This window comes from Panicum virgatum, chromosome 9K, assembly GCF_016808335.1.
Source record: "Panicum virgatum strain AP13 chromosome 9K, P.virgatum_v5, whole genome shotgun sequence".
NCBI classification, from domain to species: Eukaryota; Viridiplantae; Streptophyta; class Magnoliopsida; order Poales; family Poaceae; genus Panicum; species Panicum virgatum.
The window spans coordinates 7,161,149-7,178,675 of NC_053144.1; the positions used below are offsets into that span (position 1 = coordinate 7,161,149).

At 51.6% G+C, this 17,527-nt stretch overlaps 1 protein-coding gene and 1 long non-coding RNA gene across 2 annotated transcripts; one reads left to right on the forward strand and one right to left on the reverse strand.

Annotated features, from left to right (window-relative positions):
- Positions 1-487: 487 nt before the first annotated feature.
- Positions 488-2,329, reverse strand: LOC120649744 (protein PYRICULARIA ORYZAE RESISTANCE 21-like). The gene is made up of 3 exons (XM_039926615.1): positions 2,083-2,329; positions 1,580-1,661; positions 488-1,386 (listed from the first exon to the last, which is right to left on the reverse strand). The coding sequence occupies exons 2-3, from the start codon at positions 1,659-1,661 to the stop codon at positions 767-769; spliced, it is 702 nt and encodes a 233-aa protein (XP_039782549.1). The 5' UTR covers positions 2,083-2,329; the 3' UTR covers positions 488-766.
- Positions 2,330-6,394: 4,065 nt separating this feature from the next.
- On the forward strand, positions 6,395-8,206 carry LOC120649745. The gene is made up of 2 exons (XR_005665364.1): positions 6,395-7,682; positions 7,816-8,206. It is a non-coding gene; the product is annotated as an uncharacterized LOC120649745 (long non-coding RNA).
- Positions 8,207-17,527: the final 9,321 nt, after the last annotated feature.

A 17,527-nucleotide genomic window follows, 5' to 3' on the forward strand; every position in this document is an offset into this window, starting at 1 on the left:
GATTGCTTGTACAGGAGGGAGGCATGATTGATGGGAATGGCACTGATGGTGGTGGTGGTGGGCACTGGCGGAGCCTTTTGGAGGCCAACTTGGGCTCCGGCCCTCCCTTACTTTCAAAAAAAATTATGAGGCTTTGGTTTATTTTGGTAATCCGCTTATTACAAGCAATTCACGCATCTGAGTTCATTTATGAATCTTGCAGGATTATCTAGAGAGGACCACGTACAATCATGTCTATTGCTTTTCTTACATTTTGCATCGTTTGATTGTGATTGTTGGATAATGCGTCGCGACGCTCTCTTTTTATTGTATTCGCTAGCTGTTGCTACCTCACCGGCTGCTGAACTCGCTGGGCATTGTCGCCTGGACATAGGAAGAAGAGCACAGGACTCCTAAAGGGCTACAGCTAGTCCCTTTGTCGATTCTTTTCTAAAACTTAACCTTGCAAATTCATAGATTCATAGTTTTTTGTGATAACTTGATTTTTATGCTAATTGCTACCCTCAAAAGCTTAGGTAGCTAGGTTTATATTATTTGATGCTCACACATATTTATGTAATACCATTGCCAAGCGTTCTCTCCATTGCGCTCTAGGGCGCCATGACATGTAGTACTTAAAGCTTGCTTACGGTGCGGCATGTCAGCTCTTTGAGTTTTGAACCTTCATAAATTGGGCCTCCTTAATTTTATCTCACGCTGGAGAGGGTAGAGTGGTAGGTAACTGAGGGCACGCTAATCAGTAATGCTCTGGTTTGGGATGTGATGATCACATGATGGCGCAGGCGTAGGAGGGGTCCTCCTCGCAGACGATCCGGTAGCCGCCGCCGCCGCAGGGGTACGGCTGCGGCACGTACTGCGGCATCGGGATGTACTGCGGCTGCGGCGGGGGCGGCGGCGGGGCCTCGGGGGCCTTGCCGCAGGAGCAGCAGTGGCACCCGCCGTGCCCGTGGTGGCAGCAGCACTCGGCCGGCCACGCCGGGAACGGGTACGGGTACGGCCACGGGTAGGGGACCTCCACCACCTTCGGCGGCGGCGGGGCGGGCTCCTGCTTGGGCGGCGGCGGAGGAGGGGGCTCCTCCTTGGGGGGCGGCGGCGGCGGGGGCTCCTCCTTCGGGGGCGGTGGGGGGTCGACCTTCGCCGGCGGCGGCGGGGCCGGCTTCTCCTTCGGCTCCGGCGGCGGGGGCTTGGGCTCCTCCTTCTTGGGCGGCTCCGGCTCCTTGGGCGGCGGCGGGGGCGGGGGCTCCACGATCTCGATCTCCTTGATGATCTTGCAGGCCTTGCAGCAGAGCTTGTCGGCGAGCTTGTCCGGGTCGAAGGGCCCCGTGACGATCACCTTGTTGTTCTTCTCGTCGTACTCGATATCGTCGATGCAGAACTCACCCTTCTCTGCAATCCCAAGTAGAGTTCATTGTCAGTCTAACAGTTGGTTGCTATCAGCGAGCTCGAACAGATACCAAGAAAAGAAAATTTGCGGGAAGCTTCTGCCACCCTTTCGAAAAGAAAAAAAAAGAAAAGAAACAAAAACAGAGCTTTCTTGATCAGAGAGAACTCGCAACCATGGTTGCAAGCAAGCACGCACCTTGGATCCTGGTGAGCACCTTCTGGATCTTGGTATAGCAGCGGCAGCATTCTAGGTCCACCTTGATTTTGATGGTCGGCATCTGCACTAAAACACGATCAGAAAGAAATTCTTCTGGCTATTTTTCCTAATATCTGTACGTGTTTGCACACAAGATTATGCAGACAAACACAGGCGAGATGCATCGACTTCATGCACACATAGAATTAAACACAGATACGGCCAGCCACCTGTGTGATGGCAACTGATTTATGGGTACCAGCACGAAATTAAAGAAGAAAACAATCAAGAACAAGAACAGCAAGAAGCAAGCGAAGGGCCCGTTTGAAGCGTGGAACACACTCCAGAATAAACAAACTAATCAACCAGGGACAGGACGGCCCACTCTTGCCATCAAGAAGTTTGGCAGAAGATCGTATCAGCACGCAATCTTTACACAATAAATCCTCGAATTCCTCAAGAGTAAAGAACGAGAAGGACATGGAGGGAGTGAGAGCCAGCACCTTGGTTCCGCCGGCAGGCGGCGGAGGAAGAAGAAGAGGTGGTGGTGGTGGTGGTGGAGACAGAGAGAAGCAGAAGAGGAGGAGATGGTGGTGTGGCGTGAACAGGCAGCTATATAGCCACCACCCCCTCCACCTCCCACGTCATCTGACTCGATCTCATCCCGGACTCTGGAGGTGCCGTGGCGACGCCAAAAGCAGGGTGAGAAGTAGAAGATGGAATAGCAGCAGCCATGGAGAGGCAACTAGAGAATGGAAAAAGGGCGCTTGGAAAGGCGGCCCCAGCCGCAGCCGCAGCCGCAGCAACACTTGGCTAGCTCACCCGCACCACCAGCTCCACACGTCGCCGTCATTACAGTTACTTGGCATTCCTCTCGAGGATGATCACCGCACGACTGGGCTCGGCTCTGCACGACTGCACCCTGAGGGATGAAAAAGAAAAGAAAAAGAAAAAGATCGCCCCTGAATCCTTAATTCCTTTGTGAGAAAAAGATCACCGCACTGGCTCGGGAGCTTTCACGTCAGGTGACAGATCGCGTGCCGTGCTACTTCCCTGATGACTGGCACTGGCACGGGCACGGTTCATTTTCGTGACGCCGATGGTGCCGCGCGAGCAGGTCGTATTCGTTCCCAGAGTGGCAGTGGGCAGTGGCAGATACGTGCACCGGTGAAGAGAAGAACTAGCTACTAGCCCGTGGAAATGAACTCCAGCCTGGAGGCAGATGTTGAGCACCGAGCCGAGGGGTTGTTTTCACTACCTTTTTTCTTTCTTCCTTTTTCGGATGGTTTCAGTTCAGCTATCGTCTCGATCTCATCCTCCCTCAGCTTATAGTCAGCTCTGCCTCTGATGGACCTTTGACCCTGGATGCCAGCAGAGGATGGATGACAGGAACAACGGTGGGCGACGTAAGCTAGGGGCTTTTGGATTCAGGGAGGGATTCACCCTACCAGATTGTTCCGAGTTCTGCTGCCCCCGGCTGCTCTGGCTGGAATTGGGACGGCGAGATGGGCTGCCGGCATGGTCCACCCCTCCCCTCGTGCCTGAGGATGCTTGGACGGGCCGTGGCACGGGGCCATGCCCACACCCACAGGCCACACACGAGCGCGGCAGCATCCATCCATCCATCCATGCATCCCCTCCTCTTGCGCCAGCACCGCCATCTGCTCGAGTGGCGGCACGCTGGGAGCCCGTGATCCGTTCGGGGCCCACAGCAACGGCCGGCGTTCAATGGGGCATCGTATCCCAGCGGCAGCAGCTAGGATTGATGGTGATAGCAGGAACCCGCCCGTCATCCGCACAGTGGACGCGCGCGGCCTATCGGCGACCAGCGAGCTGCGTGTGTCCGGTGACATTCTTTCGGTGCAGCGAAACCTGAGCCCCAATCGCAGCCGCTGCTCGTGGTTGTTGTTGATGCGAGACCTACAATTCATCCAGCTCCTAATCTTGCTGCATTTGCGTGCCGTCGACCCAAAGAGGAGCCTTTTTACCAGCCTTGCGCCAAGAAAAGAAAGAGATTCTCTCTGCCTTTTCCGCGGGGAAAAGAAAGGAGAAAGGCAAAGTGCCGTATCTCTGCTTGCTCACCCTACCATCTGATAGAGTATCCAAAAGAAAGAGAGGCCGGCCGATGGTTCAGGTCAACAAACCAGCAAAACAAATGGCGCCGTGCCTACACCCTCTCCGAGGAACGCTGCTGTGTTGCGTCCCCCGGATCGCCACCGACCGGAGGCGCCTAGATTGGTCAGCTCTCGATCAAGCGGACACGAGCCTTTTCAAATCAAAAGAAAAAAAAAGCGAACACGAGAGAAATCCGAGACCAAGACGTGCACGTTGCAAACTTGCAAGCCGAGGCGGCGCACATGCCTAGGCGACGACGGACGGAGGCTAGCTTGGCGTTCCCCGGGCCCCTGGCCGGCCGCCGTCCTTTCCTCGGTGGTTGCAAACTAACGGTGGCGTCCGCAGGCCGCAGCCTCCGCAACAACCCGAAGCTGGCGGCCGGGCGCGGGAGCGCAGTGCATCCGTTTCTGTTCTCCAAGGGCCAACGCCACCGACCGGCCGGGCCGCGGCTGGCCCCTCCCGTACCTTGCACCAGCGCGGTTCGGCTACACGTCGGCCACTCCCAGCCCCCACACGCGTCCTCGCGCCCGCCCTGCCGCCCCGGGCTAGGTGCCGGCGTGTGCCGCTGGCCGCCTCTCCACCCGGCACCCGCCAGGCCGCCAGCCTAGTTGGCGAGCCAGCGACGCGCGCGCGCGCACCCCCATCTCGCGCCGCACCCGGAGTGGCGGAGCGGACGGCCCCTTCGTCACTGCCGCCGCTTCCTCAGTCCTCCTCCTCCGGTCGCTGTCGATCGCCTCATCAGCCACGCGGACGCACGCACCCACCACCACCCGGCGGACATTCCACGAGGAGCGGCGGCGTCGGTGGTCGCCGCTCTGCTCCTCGCCACTGCAGATCGCGTGAACAATCCCACGCCGGCGCGCACCGAATTTTTTTTTTCCAATCTTTTTCACCCCAGACAAGTCAGGCAGCGGGAGCGTGTGTGTAGACGCGCGTACCGGCAGCTGAGTCCCTACACGCAGATGACGACGGGGAGGGTGGAGGCGAGCCGGGTTGACGCCGAAAGCGCGCCGGCGTGGCCTCCGTTTGAGTGAGATTAGGAGCAAAGGAAGCTGTAGCTGGTAGGGATACCGGTGCCAGTCCAGCTCTCGCTTGCCGGATCCGTCGAAAGCGCCTTTGTTTCGATTCCGGCGGGAGCCGATTGTTCCCTGCGCCTTTCTTTCCTCTGGCCTTTTGGGTTCGTTAGAGCCGCAGCTCCTACCAGAACCTTCCTCGCCGTGTCAGCTACTCAGCCAGAGGAATCCCAGTCGCTGTTACTGCAAGTAGCCGTAGAATGTAGCCGGACCGGTCGGCCACCGCCCTGCCAGAGGAATCGACAGATGCCGGAGCGGACCAGGCAATAGCCTGCGAAGCATCCGCCGATCGGTGGCCAGGCCATGCGCTGATGCGGCTGCCGACGAAAGGAGAGGAGGGGACATGACAAAAGGGGCCTGCCGGTCGATCGAAATCGAACAGTGGCGGCGGAGGCGAGCCGCTGTTGGGGTGTTTGGCTCCTGGCTGCGGCCTCGCACGATCCAAGCTTAGACTAATCGATTGGGAGGGGTAGGTTAGGTGTGCCCCGTTCGCAACTTGCCCACCCATGCACCACCGTACGGGGCGAATGGGCGGATCGAGCGACCCAGCCGGCCATCCAGGCGAGTCAGCACACAGAATATGAAGAAGATGACGCAGCAACTCTCCAGTTGAAAGAAAGGAAGAAAGAAAGGGTGTGTTTAGATAAAAAAACCCACAAAATTCAAACTTTCCATCACATCAAAATCACATCAAAACATTAAATATAGCAAATGACACATGCATGTAGTACTAAATGTAGTTAAATAAAAAAATTAATTGCATAGTTTTGATGTACGTTGCGAGACGAATCTTTTGAGCCTAGTTAGATCATCGTAGGACAATATTTACCACAAACAAACGAAAAGTGCTACAGTATCCGATGCGACTTTTTCTCCCACCTTTTTCGAGGCGTAGAAACTGCAAGAAGGTTCTGCCTCGGCATGGGTACGCGCGGAAGCAGCTGATTCTTCAGCGGTCATCAACTCCGGCTTTTGCCGGCTCGGGCTGAGCTGTAAAGGGCGTGCGACCCTTCCTTCTTTTCGTCAGTGCACGGGCTCGCATTAAAAAATGGTGCGTTTCTGTCGACCGCCGGTCAGCATTGCGTCCGGGCGACGAGCTCGGCGGTCGCTTTCGCGGCGGCGTCGGCCGGCGACGGCGAATCAGGGAGGGAGGGAGGGACGGCGGAGGACCACGTGTGCACGTACCCGACTTCTCAGGCTCATCAATTTTTGCGAGACTTTCGGCTCGCTTTCAGCAGAAACCGTGCGAGAGTTTCAGATGCATTTTGTTCCAAATTAAACTAGCTCCATAATGGTTGATCCCGGCCCAGGGGGTAACGGGCCCGAATCAATCGTGTTGCATACAAACCCAAGCCGAGTACATGCGCACTTGAGCAGTGGCACGCCGTTCAGAGTGTTTTCTTTGCTGCAGGCACAAAATCCTCAGGAACAGTTCAGGCAGGATACTTATAGCGTACACGAATCCTCAGGAACAGTACAAACAGCACAGTTCCTGGGCAAGGTTTCAACGGTTATGTGCAATCTTGGATGGAAATGCCTCTAGGTCAAGTAGATTTTTGGATTCGATAGAATCAAAATAACAAACTGAATTTTGTGGCACCGGGGCATCAATCATGCGTGGGCATGGACGCGGCATCAGGCAGATATGTGGGATTAGTGAAGGGCGACGAAGGCTCAGGACTTCAAGTTCAGTGGGGGAAAGAGATGCCACTGCTGAGTCACCCAGCAACAGCAAACTCACCAGTTGGAAGAAAGAAAAGAGAGAGAGAGAGTACAAGGCGTCGAAAACTGCAAGAAGCCACGAGCCCGTCCGCGCCAGCGTCGAGCGCGCGACGCCAACGCTGGTCGGCCTGGCCCTTGTCCCTTGTCCCAGCGCGGCAACGGCGAGCTCGCCCTTGCCTGAAGCGTGTGGCGGTTCCACCAATCCACCTGTGCGCGCCTGCGCCGGCCTGGCCGACCGGCGGCGGGTCTGCGGGGGCATCAGATGGCACGCCATACCCCGCGGCGAGCTGGTCGCGTCGCTCGGCGCCGAGGACGACGCGGCGTACATGGTCGGACACATCGCCGATGGCGGCCTGCCGCGCCGGCGCTGTACGACCTCAGGGTGCTCTCGGAGAGGGAGGTGACCTAATCCCCGGCGCGCGGCGGCTCTCCGGCGAGCCCGGCGGCGTCCCCGCGACGACCGGGGTGGACGGTACTCAGAAACACCGACCGGGGGTGGACGGTGTTTCAAATACCGTCCACCCCTGTACTGTCCTAGCCGTTGGATCGGACACGTTCGGCCCAGATCGGGCGAGGACTCGGTAGGCCTTGTCACTTGTCAGGCCGGCGCGGCCGTGCGGGAGCTGGATGCCGCCAGCGCCATGGCGGAGGCCCAGCCCGTCGCCTCGCACCTCTGGGACGTGGTGGAGCACCCCCGCGGGTTCGTCGGCCGAGGACGCGGGGATCGACGTCGCCGCTTCCTTCGAAGGCGACCTCGGCGCCGCCAGCGCGGGCTTCCTACCGTCTGAGTTCCATCGCGGCGCAGGATCGGAATCGGAGTGGACGGCGGATGGTGGAGAGACAGAGCCACGTACACGGGTCTGTATTGAATCCATGAGCTGGCTGCTGAGGTCAAGCAGCTCATCAGCGTGATGGAGATCGTGACGATGAGGTCGATGCGGCTCGGCGACCGCGGACAGCGCCTGCGGGTTGGCATGTTGAGGCCGATAAGTTGTGATGAACACCGAGCGTCGTGGGCTTGTGGCAGTGTTGTGTTTCTTCAGATAATTCAGAGCGCGCTCCGTAGTTGACGCCCAGGAAGTGCGCGGTCGGTGGTGTCGCGGTGGCTGTGGTGGTGGCGGCGAGCACGAGGAGGTGGAGCGAGAGGCGCGGCGACATTGCCATGGCTGAGGCGTGGTGCGAGTACTGCCGGAGTGAGTTCTTTCCTCCATGTTTGCTCAGCAGTGCATTTGATAGCCACCACCAAATCCCCGACTGATGGGCTGATGGCAAGTTGGCAGCGATGTCGAATGCTCCTGATCTATGCTCCAATGCATGTTTTTGCAGCAATATGTGACTGATGGACTGATGCAAGATCATGGGGTCGAAGTAGGTCGTTGAGAACTTGTGCCTCACTCTGTTCGGCTGGCTGTGGCTGGTGCTGATTTGTTGTGAGAGAAAAGTACTGTTGGCTGGCTCGTGCTGGTGGCTGGTGCTGATTTAGTGTGAAAGAAAAACACTGTTAGCTAATTGCAGCAGAACAGAGTGACGACTCAACCGAGCCTCAACTCTGTAGAGGCCAAGTACCCAAGTCTGACAGACAACACAACATCATATTCGGAGTATACTCATTATCTTATTTGAATTGATAACATACTCCCTCCATCCTCGAATGTAAGATATCGAAGAGTTCAAAATTTGTACCCGAATATAAAGTATTCCAGGAGTTTTAGACAAATATTAAAGGAAATCATTTAAGCTCTTAGGTGCATACTTACATTTTTTTTATTCCTTGTCTTGGTGCTAATCTTAGGAACAACTTTAAGAACCAAAAACCTTGTGAGAGAAACAAGTGGGCTATATATTAATGGTGAAAGACTAACTACTATAAGAGTAGGCTGAGAGATAGGCAACAAGGATCTTTACAGCCAGTAGAGCAGTAGCTGGCTGCATTATTAACCTTGCTCTTAAAGCACAGCTTCGAGCTTACTAGTTGTATTATTAACTTTGCTCTCAAAGTGCAGCTTCGAGCTTACTGGTTGTAACTAACCTTGCTCTCAAAGTGCAGCTCCGAGCTCCACCGAGCTCCCTTGTCCGACTCCCAACAGGACCGGATTCTTGTCCCAGCTTCCTTCCAAAGTACAAGAGACCAACATTACCGTGAAGGACACAGAATGATTTACTAGTAAGCAAAGTCCCCAGGCAATAGCTAGCAAAGCATGCGTCGATCGGTTGCCATGCGGCTGCCGGTGAAAGGAAAGGGGACATAACAAAATGGCCTTGTGTAAAAGGGAAGCCGATCGGATGCTGCAGCCAAAAAATCCTCAGGAACAGTTCAGGCAGAATACTTGTAGCGTACACAAATCCTCACGAACAGTACAAACAGCATAGTTCTAGCGTGCGCGCACACATAGGCTAATCTAGACGTTCAACGAAGCTCAAGTGCATACAGGAAATAAGAAGCCAAAGTGAATAAAAATTGATTTGTCATCCATAACACTCCACCAGTCAACAACATCGGCGAGTATCAATCAATAGTCAATAAGAGTCATGAATGAAACAATGATTGTCTTGGTCACAGATCAAGCCTTGCCGGCTTGCCCCATCATTCCCTCCATTTCTTCCCAGGGGCGGACTCTTAGGCGTTCCCTCCAACCCACTACTTCTACAGAAAGTTTTTTTTTTCTTTTGGGTGGGGTGGGGGGTTCAGAAAACTTCTGGATCCACCAGACCTACAACGGATGCCATTTTACACAAGCTGCCTAGCAGTTTCTTTGCATGGAATTTACTTGGGGCCTAAACTTCCGTCTTGGTAGCCTTGAAGAATTATGTTGCACGCATTCATGGTACGGGCATCAAGAAGGCTGTGGTTAGGGGTGGTAAAGGGCCCAACATTTTGAACTAGAAAATCTAAGGATCGGGCCCTAAAAGGGCCGGGCTCTAAACATATGTATTTTTGAACTAAAAATTTTAAGGGCCTTATTGGGCTGTGAAGAGGCCACTAGGGCCATGGCCCATTACCACCCCTAGCTGTGGTTCCAGAGTTTAATCATGAAAAAACGCCAGCCCCTGTTCATGAAGCAATAAGTTAAAAATTGGATTAATCAAGCATGCATAGTGGAAGAGAGGCATTATTGAAGATACTTGAGGGGAGTAATCTGGACTTTTTCCTTATTATTACTTAAATATATACTATATATTTCTAAAGCAACTACTCACCACAGCAGAGCAGGGTTTTGCACAAGTTGTTGGCCATGGCATCTGGAGAAGGCCTCACAGGCCCAAGGTATATGACCATCAGCTAGCACCCTGCAATTTCGCTTTCAGTAAGAACCAATGCTAAGATCAAATAGCATGGCTTCTAGATGCATGTCTTACTATAGCAATAAAGCAACAACATGAAGAAAAAAAATCAATAAAATGCTGCATATGAATCTGAAACAACGAAGTAGTTAAATGAATCATTTTGTGATGGAACAAAAAATGCTTAAGAAAATGAGAAGGCTGGTGTGGGAAAGAATTGTGAAGAATGGCATATGCTGAGTACAGGTTTGTAGCGCAGTGGCCGGGATTGAGTTGCTGGCTCCAATCACCTGAATTCAACCCCCCCTAAGGGGCGTAGTCACCAGGGCTAGCCCCAGCCCCAAGAATATTTTCATGTGTCCTGCTTTCATGCGTGGAGCCACAACAGGATGTGTGACGCGACACTGGCTTCCAACAATTCCATCAATCTCACTAGGACACAAATATTTTACTGTGCGGTCTGTAGGTTTTGGGGTGTGTTTGTTCCCTGCCATGGCCGCCATGCCAAAACTGCGGCTGCGCAACCAAGCATGCATGGTTTTCCATGCGCGTGAGTGTGTGGTGCAAACTCAGCTACTACTGCTGTACCCAATTGAGGAGCGAAAAGAAACAGCCATATGCTCCAAAACATCTCAATCGTAGCATGTTCTGAAGCATTCAAAAGAATCTATAGAGATAAAAATTGTAATAACATTTCGGTATCTAAAATTCATTCATTAACTCAAAAAAAAACACAGAACTATAACAGCAAAAGTTTCAACAGTTGCGCAATCTTGGATGGGAATACCTCTATTAATAAATGCAATTAGATATTTAGATTTGATAGTATCAAAATAACAAGCTGTACCCTTTCCAAATAGAATTTTTGTGGTACTGGGGATGGAGGCGCAAAATAGGCCCACCAGTGCGGTAATAGGACATCATAAGCATATGTGGGCATGGACGCAGCAATGGGGCAGATATGTGGGATTAGTGAAGGTTCACGTCCAGTGGAGGTAACAATGGAGATCAGGTAGAGATGTTAATTGGAAGGGACAGCAGGCTCTGTTTACAGCATAGATTGGCAACAGGGGAAGAGAGACGAGAATGATTATTTTAGGCCTGTTTGGATAGAGGGTCTAGAATCAGTGTAATTCACCGAACTAAATCCTTGCAATATTATAAAGTAACTGACATAATACACAGCACAAACCAGAGGCTTATTCATAACTGTGCAAATCATGTTGCATTTCTAAAAATAAAGGTTTTCACCAACATTATTCAAAAATTTTCACATTTGAAACATTTAGTGACCGAAATCCCTCATAGTTGTTCCATACAGAGAAAATGGCTAGCACATGTAATAGGAGTTAAACAAAAAATCGCAATAGCAGATTAAAAGATCCTATCTTCCATTATAGTCAGAACTAAGGACACTGACCTTTGTTTTCGAACAAATGAATTCCACATATGCATTATAAGTTTCTCATCTTTTGTAACATCAACAAAATCGTCAAGCATCTGCATTTCAGCAAAGTTAAAACAGTGATGACTGAAAAGCAGATATTTTATTCTCAAGAGCAGAGCAAAATAATGTCCCATCTTACCCTTCTATCCTCAAAGTCGGCAATATCATCATCAACTTCATCTTCACTATCATGATCCGAGAAGACTTGTTCCATTGCCATTGGCTACAACAAAGTGCAACAATCAATCAAGCTAGAACTTTGTAGGAGTATTCACACACATGCTGACACGCACAAATCTAGATAGAAAGTGGTGATTCGTTCAAATAAAAGAAAGAAAGAGGTGAGTGGTTTTCACTAACCTGTGCCCTGTGGGAATGGAAAAACTGACGTTTTTGCAGGAGTTGTCGACTGCCAGATAATATAAAAACAAACAAACAGTTAGCTAAACATGTTCTAATAGATGTGCTGTCACGTGGTGGACTCTCTAATAGATGAACGCTGCGGAGGTTGTAGCCGTGATCTGTAGGAGGGCGAGGTCCAGGACCTCTGCGTTTGGGCGCCGTCGGTAAACTAGGGCAGAACAGAGAGAAGAGGTAGACGAGAGCAGGGATAGGGGAAGCTAGAATCAATTCCTTTCTTAGTCCTTTCCTGATTACATGTATCCTCTATTTAAGCTAAGCAAGAGTTCTACTAAGGAAATAATTAAACTATCTGAATACAAGGAAACTAATCCCCTCCATCATGCGCCCCTGCATCTACTCTTTCCTTCTTCTTACGCCTTTGGTAATATTTTCCCGTCATAACATCTCTCCCCCCCTGGAGCAACAGCTCGTCCTCGAGCTGGAAATCTGGATAGGAACGACGAAAATCATCCAAAGCTACCCACGAAGCAGAAACTGCATCTTGATTTTGCCACTGGACCAGCAGCTCATAGCGACCACGAGCGAGGCGCCCCCGAAGCACCTTCGCTGGACTTGGACAAGCACGACCATTCTGAATTGGTGGAAGAGGTGGAGGAGCATCAGGCGGCGTGCCCCTGAATGGTTTTAGCAGTCCCACATGAAAGACATCGTGTAAGCGAGCCCCTCGTGGCAGGTCCAAACGGTATGCGACATCACCAATCCTTTCCAGCACCTTATAAGGACCAAAATAACGAGGGCCTAACTTGCCGCGGCCCTGTACTCCAAGAGAGGCAACCGGCCTATGCAAAAGCCTCAGCCATACCCACTGTCCTACCTCAAATGACAGCTCACGATGCTTCCGATCATACTGCACCTTAGAATATTGCTGCGCTTGTTCAAGCCGATCCCGCACCTCAGCCAAGAACTCATCCCTCTCCAAAAGCTGCTGTTCAACTGCCGGAAGGCGAGCTTCACCCTGTTCATATGCTCTGAGAATGGGAGGATCCCGACCATATACTACGCGGAAAGGAGATGTCTTCAAGGAGGCCTGGTAAGATGAATTATAACAGAATTCAGCCCAAGGTAACCAACGCATCCAGTGGCGTGGCCGGTCTCCAGACAAGCAGCGCAAGTACATAGCAATAATCTTGTTAGTGGCCTCCGATTGACCATCAGACTGTGGATGAAAAGCCGATGTGAAATTCAGGCGAACACCCGCCAGGGCAAACAGCTCTTTCCAAAATGAACTGGTGAAAACCAGGTCTCTATCACTGACGATGGAAGAGGGCATACCATGGAGGCGAACAATATCTTGGAAGAATGCTTTTGCGACTGACGCAGCAGTATATGGATGACTCAATGGAATAAAGTGTGCATATTTTGAAAATCTGTCCACCACCGTGAGGATGACAGTTTTGCCATTGACTCGAGGGAGAGCTTCGATAAAATCCATGGCCACATCAGCCCACACTGCCGACGGAATGTCCAGCGGCTGCAACAAACCTCCAGGCCGCAGGTGCTCCGTTTTGTTACGCTGGCAAACTTCACAATTTCTAACAAAATCAAGAACCAACCTGCGATCACCCGGAATATAAAAGTCTGAACGCAAGCGGTGGAGTGTCTTCTGAATACCTTCATGGCCCATGCCATGTGCAAATTCCAGCAAGGAGGAAACAGCCGGATATGACGACGGAACAAAAACCTTCCCCTCCTTTAACAACAGATGATCAACTATGGTCCACCCATCCTCGCCCTTAGCTGCCTTGTCACGGATGGCAGCCAGGTCAGCGTCACCTTGTAATTGTGCGCGCAGTTCATCGAAGAACAAGAAAGCTGGGGTGGACAAGGCTGTAAGTTCTGCTGATTGGTACTCCTCCCGTCGCGATAACGCATCAGCCACAATATTGGTTGAGCCCGGTTTGTACTCTATTCGAAAATCATATCCCAGCAGTTTAGTAGCCCAATGATGCTGAGGTATAGTGGATAGACGCTGATCTAAAAGAAACTTCAAGCTATGATGATCTGTTCGGACGAGGAATTCCCGGCCCCAAAGGTACGGCCGCCAATGTTTCACTGCTTGGACCAATCCAATTAACTCTCGCTCGTATGCAGCGAGCTTAGCATGTCGAGGGGCAATGGGTCGACTGAAAAAGGCTATAGGCCCACTGCCTTGATGTAGAACTGCCCCAAATCCCGAGCCAGAGGCGTCACATTCTACCACAAAAGGAGTGCTGAAATCTGGTAAATGAAGTACCGGTGCCATGGACAAGGCCGTTTGGAGGGCCCTGAATGCCGAGAGTGCTGCTTCATCCCATAAGAAACCCTCCTTCTTCAACAAACGAGTGAGCGGTGCTGCAATGAGGCCATAATCTTTGATGAAACGCCGATAATATCCAGCAAGGCCTAAAAATCCTCTAAGTGCCCGAACTGACTTAGGAATAGGCCAGGTGAGGACTGCCTTGACCTTGTTTTCATCCATAGCCACGCCTTGAGCAGAAATGACATGGCCCAAATAAGTGACTGATTGCTCTCCAAAGGAGCACTTTGATTGTTTCAAAAATAAACCGTGCTGCTGTAATGCCTCCAACACTGCCCGGATATGGAGTAAGTGCTCAGCCCAGGACTGACTGTAAATTAGGATATCATCAAAGAAAACCAACACGAAGCGGCGCAAGAACGGTTTCAGAACAGCATTCATCAAAGCTTGGAAGGTCGCCGGGGCATTAGTGAGGCCGAATGGCATTACTAAAAATTCAAACAGACCCTGATGTGTCCGGAACGCGGTCTTATGAATGTCCCCAGGAAACATGCGTACCTGATAATATCCTGATCGAAGATCAAGTTTGGCGAAAAATTTGGCGCCCCGCAGCTCATCAAAAAGTTCCTCAGCCACTGGTATTGGGAACTTATCTTTGATTGTACACGCGTTGAGGGCCCGATAATCAATGCAGAGTCTCCATGAGTTATCTGGCTTGCGGACCAGTAATGCTGGCGAGGAGAAGGCTGAAGAACTAGGCCGGATAATACCTTGCTTGAGAAGTTCAGCACACTGTTTTTCTAGCTCGTCCTTCTGAAGATGAGCATAACGATAAGGTCGGACTGCCACTGCTTCAGTGCCCTGTTTCAAACGGATCTTGTGTTCTATCTCACGGGAAGGAGGCATGCCATGCGGTTCAACAAAAAGACTCTGAAATTCATGGAGTAATTCCGGTAAGAGTTGGCCGGCCTTGGTGGACAGAGACCGAAGAGAAACAGGACCCGGTCTGTTGATGCCGCACCACATAATCCTCTTGTCAGCCACACGAAACGCAAAGGTTTGTTCCCTGAAATTCCAACTGATATCCCCCAGCTGACTCATCCAGCTAACTCCAATAACCATGTCCAAAGAACCCATAGGAAGCGAATGGGAATCAAACCAGAAATAGTCACCTCCCACCATGCCACGTACTTCTGCTAGTCGTCCAGGGCTAAGCACCTGGTCTCCATTGCCAACCGTGACCTTCAAAGCTTGATCAGGATATACGGGAATGCGTAATTCCTCCGCCACGCGAGTGTTAATGAATGTCTTGGACGATCCCGAGTCAAGCAAGGCTGTGAGTCGGCGAGCACCCAGGAACACCCAAATATACATGGTTGGGACATCAGGCGGATCGATCCCTGTAAGCGCATGAAGGGAGATGGATGCCGACTGTTCGCCTTCAGGAAGAGGAGCCGGTGGCGCATGGAGGAAGTGCAGCTCTGCTCCGGCCACGTCCTCGTCGTCCTGGTCCACCAAATCCTCATTGTCAGGCACGATTTCAATGACTGCTAGCTGCTTGCACCTGTGCCCCGCAAAATATTTTTCCGGGCAATTGAAACAAAGGCCGTCAGCGCGGCGTTGTGCCATCTCTGTTGGTGTGAGCTGCCGGCGGGGTAGAGCAGCGATGCGAGCTGCCGCTAGTGGACGCACGGCCACCTGGGCGTTCGGCGCTGGTGCAACTCCTTGGACATTCGCAGCTCCCTGCAGACCCGGCGGTCTAAATGGTGGCCGGCCCCCTGCGCGCCCCTGTGTCGGCTCGATTGCAAGGCGCTGTTCATATGCCCTAGCGAGGCGGATGGCGTCGTCCAGCGTTGGTGGCGAGTGAATTGCCACATCGGTCTTCAGGGGATTGTTGAGACCAGCGATAAAGAGCTGGACTTGTTGCCTCTCCGAGAGCTCGACGTCTCGGCACGCCAGCGACACGAACTGTTTGCTGTACTCTTCCACCGACCCTGTGCGGCGCAACAAAGCCATCTCGCCCAGGGGCGACTCTGTGATGCCCGGCCCAAATCGCTTATGCAGCAACTGCTTGAAACGCCTCCAATCAGGTTCACCGCTAACCGTCTCCAAATGATAGTACCACAACTGCGCAGCATCGGTCATATGGAGAGACGCCATCCAAACTTTACGGTGTTCCGGTGTGTTGTGGCCTCGAAAATATAACTCGCAGCGATTCAACCATGGAAGTGGATCGCCCGTGCCGTCGAATGACGGAAACACCATCTTCGGCTTGAGGAAACGATCTTCCTCGTACTGATCCACGCGCGGCTGCTGCAAGGGCTGGATTGGGGGCGTGGAGAACACCGGCGGCGGCGACCCCAAGACACCATCATCATCGGCAGCACCTTTAAGTTTGGAATCACGCATCGGTGGTGGCCGGTAATTCTGGTTGCTGGATTCCGATGACCGGTCACCGGACTCCAATCGCTTCACCGCTACGCTGACAGACTGTAGATGATCGCCCGCGTCCTTCATACTCTTCTGCAGATCCGAGACTTTGCCAGGTAGCGCCGCCAGATCAGCGACACAAGGAGCCAATGGCGCCAGAGTCTCCATGGTGGAATTCATCTGAGTCATCGTGGATTTCATGTCTTCCAGCACCTTCAACACGGCGTCCATGGTAGCTACGGACGAGGGACCTGAGCAATCTGATACCAGATTGTCACGTGGTGGACTCTCTAATAGATGAACGCTGCGGAGGTTGTAGCCGTGATCTGTAGGAGGGCGAGGTCCAGGACCTCTGCGTTTGGGCGCCGTCGGTAAACTAGGGCAGAACAGAGAGAAGAGGTAGACGAGAGCAGGGATAGGGGAAGCTAGAATCAATTCCTTTCTTAGTCCTTTCCTGATTACATGTATCCTCTATTTAAGCTAAGCAAGAGTTCTACTAAGGAAATAATTAAACTATCTGAATACAAGGAAACTAATCCCCTCCATCATGCGCCCCTGCATCTACTCTTTCCTTCTTCTTACGCCTTTGGTAATATTTTCCCGTCATAACATGTGCCTCAAGAAACAATATTAACATGGACAACATGGTTTAAACATAAAATATTACTTTCTGGGGTCCGATCGCTCAACAGAAAGCTTCCTTGACTTCCCAAACTGTAGCACTGTTGGTGGTGAAAGGTTGCTACCATGTACAGCATGACTAGGATCAACTGAAGCATCTGCTACAGAAAGCCCTGAAAAAAAATTACACCAGGTTAATGAAAAGTAGGGAAGAATTGCAGATTTTTTTTCAACATACAGTAATTGAATAAAAATAGAAATAACCAATTCAACCTTGTCTAAAGTTGGCTTAACTTAAAAACTTAACTAAAAGATTTAAAAATCAAATTTACTATTACTGGCTGGCTTACTTATTTTATCATATTTACTGGTGGTTCTTGTGAGATTTCATCTCTAACCTACCCCAACTTGTCACCGCTGTTGTCATTTTTGACAATTTCTCTACAGCAGCTTAAAAAGAATGCAGCGGCAAGCACAACACAGCAATTGCTAAATATCCCTAATAGACCACAAGATGAAAGTGTACCATTCTCCCTTTGCACATAGTCATCTTCAGACCCTGCATGAGCATCTTCATGTGATCCCGGTTCCATAAAATG

Bases quoted from the DNA above. Each gene is read 5' to 3' on its own strand.
- LOC120649744 (XM_039926615.1), bottom strand. From the start codon at position 1,661: ATGCCGACCATCAAAATCAAGGTGGACCTAGAATGCTGCCGCTGCTAT. The intron at 1,387-1,579 runs GTGCGTGCTTGC...TTGGGATTGCAG, and splicing joins GGTGCTCACCAGGATCCAAG to AGAAGGGTGAGTTCTGCATC.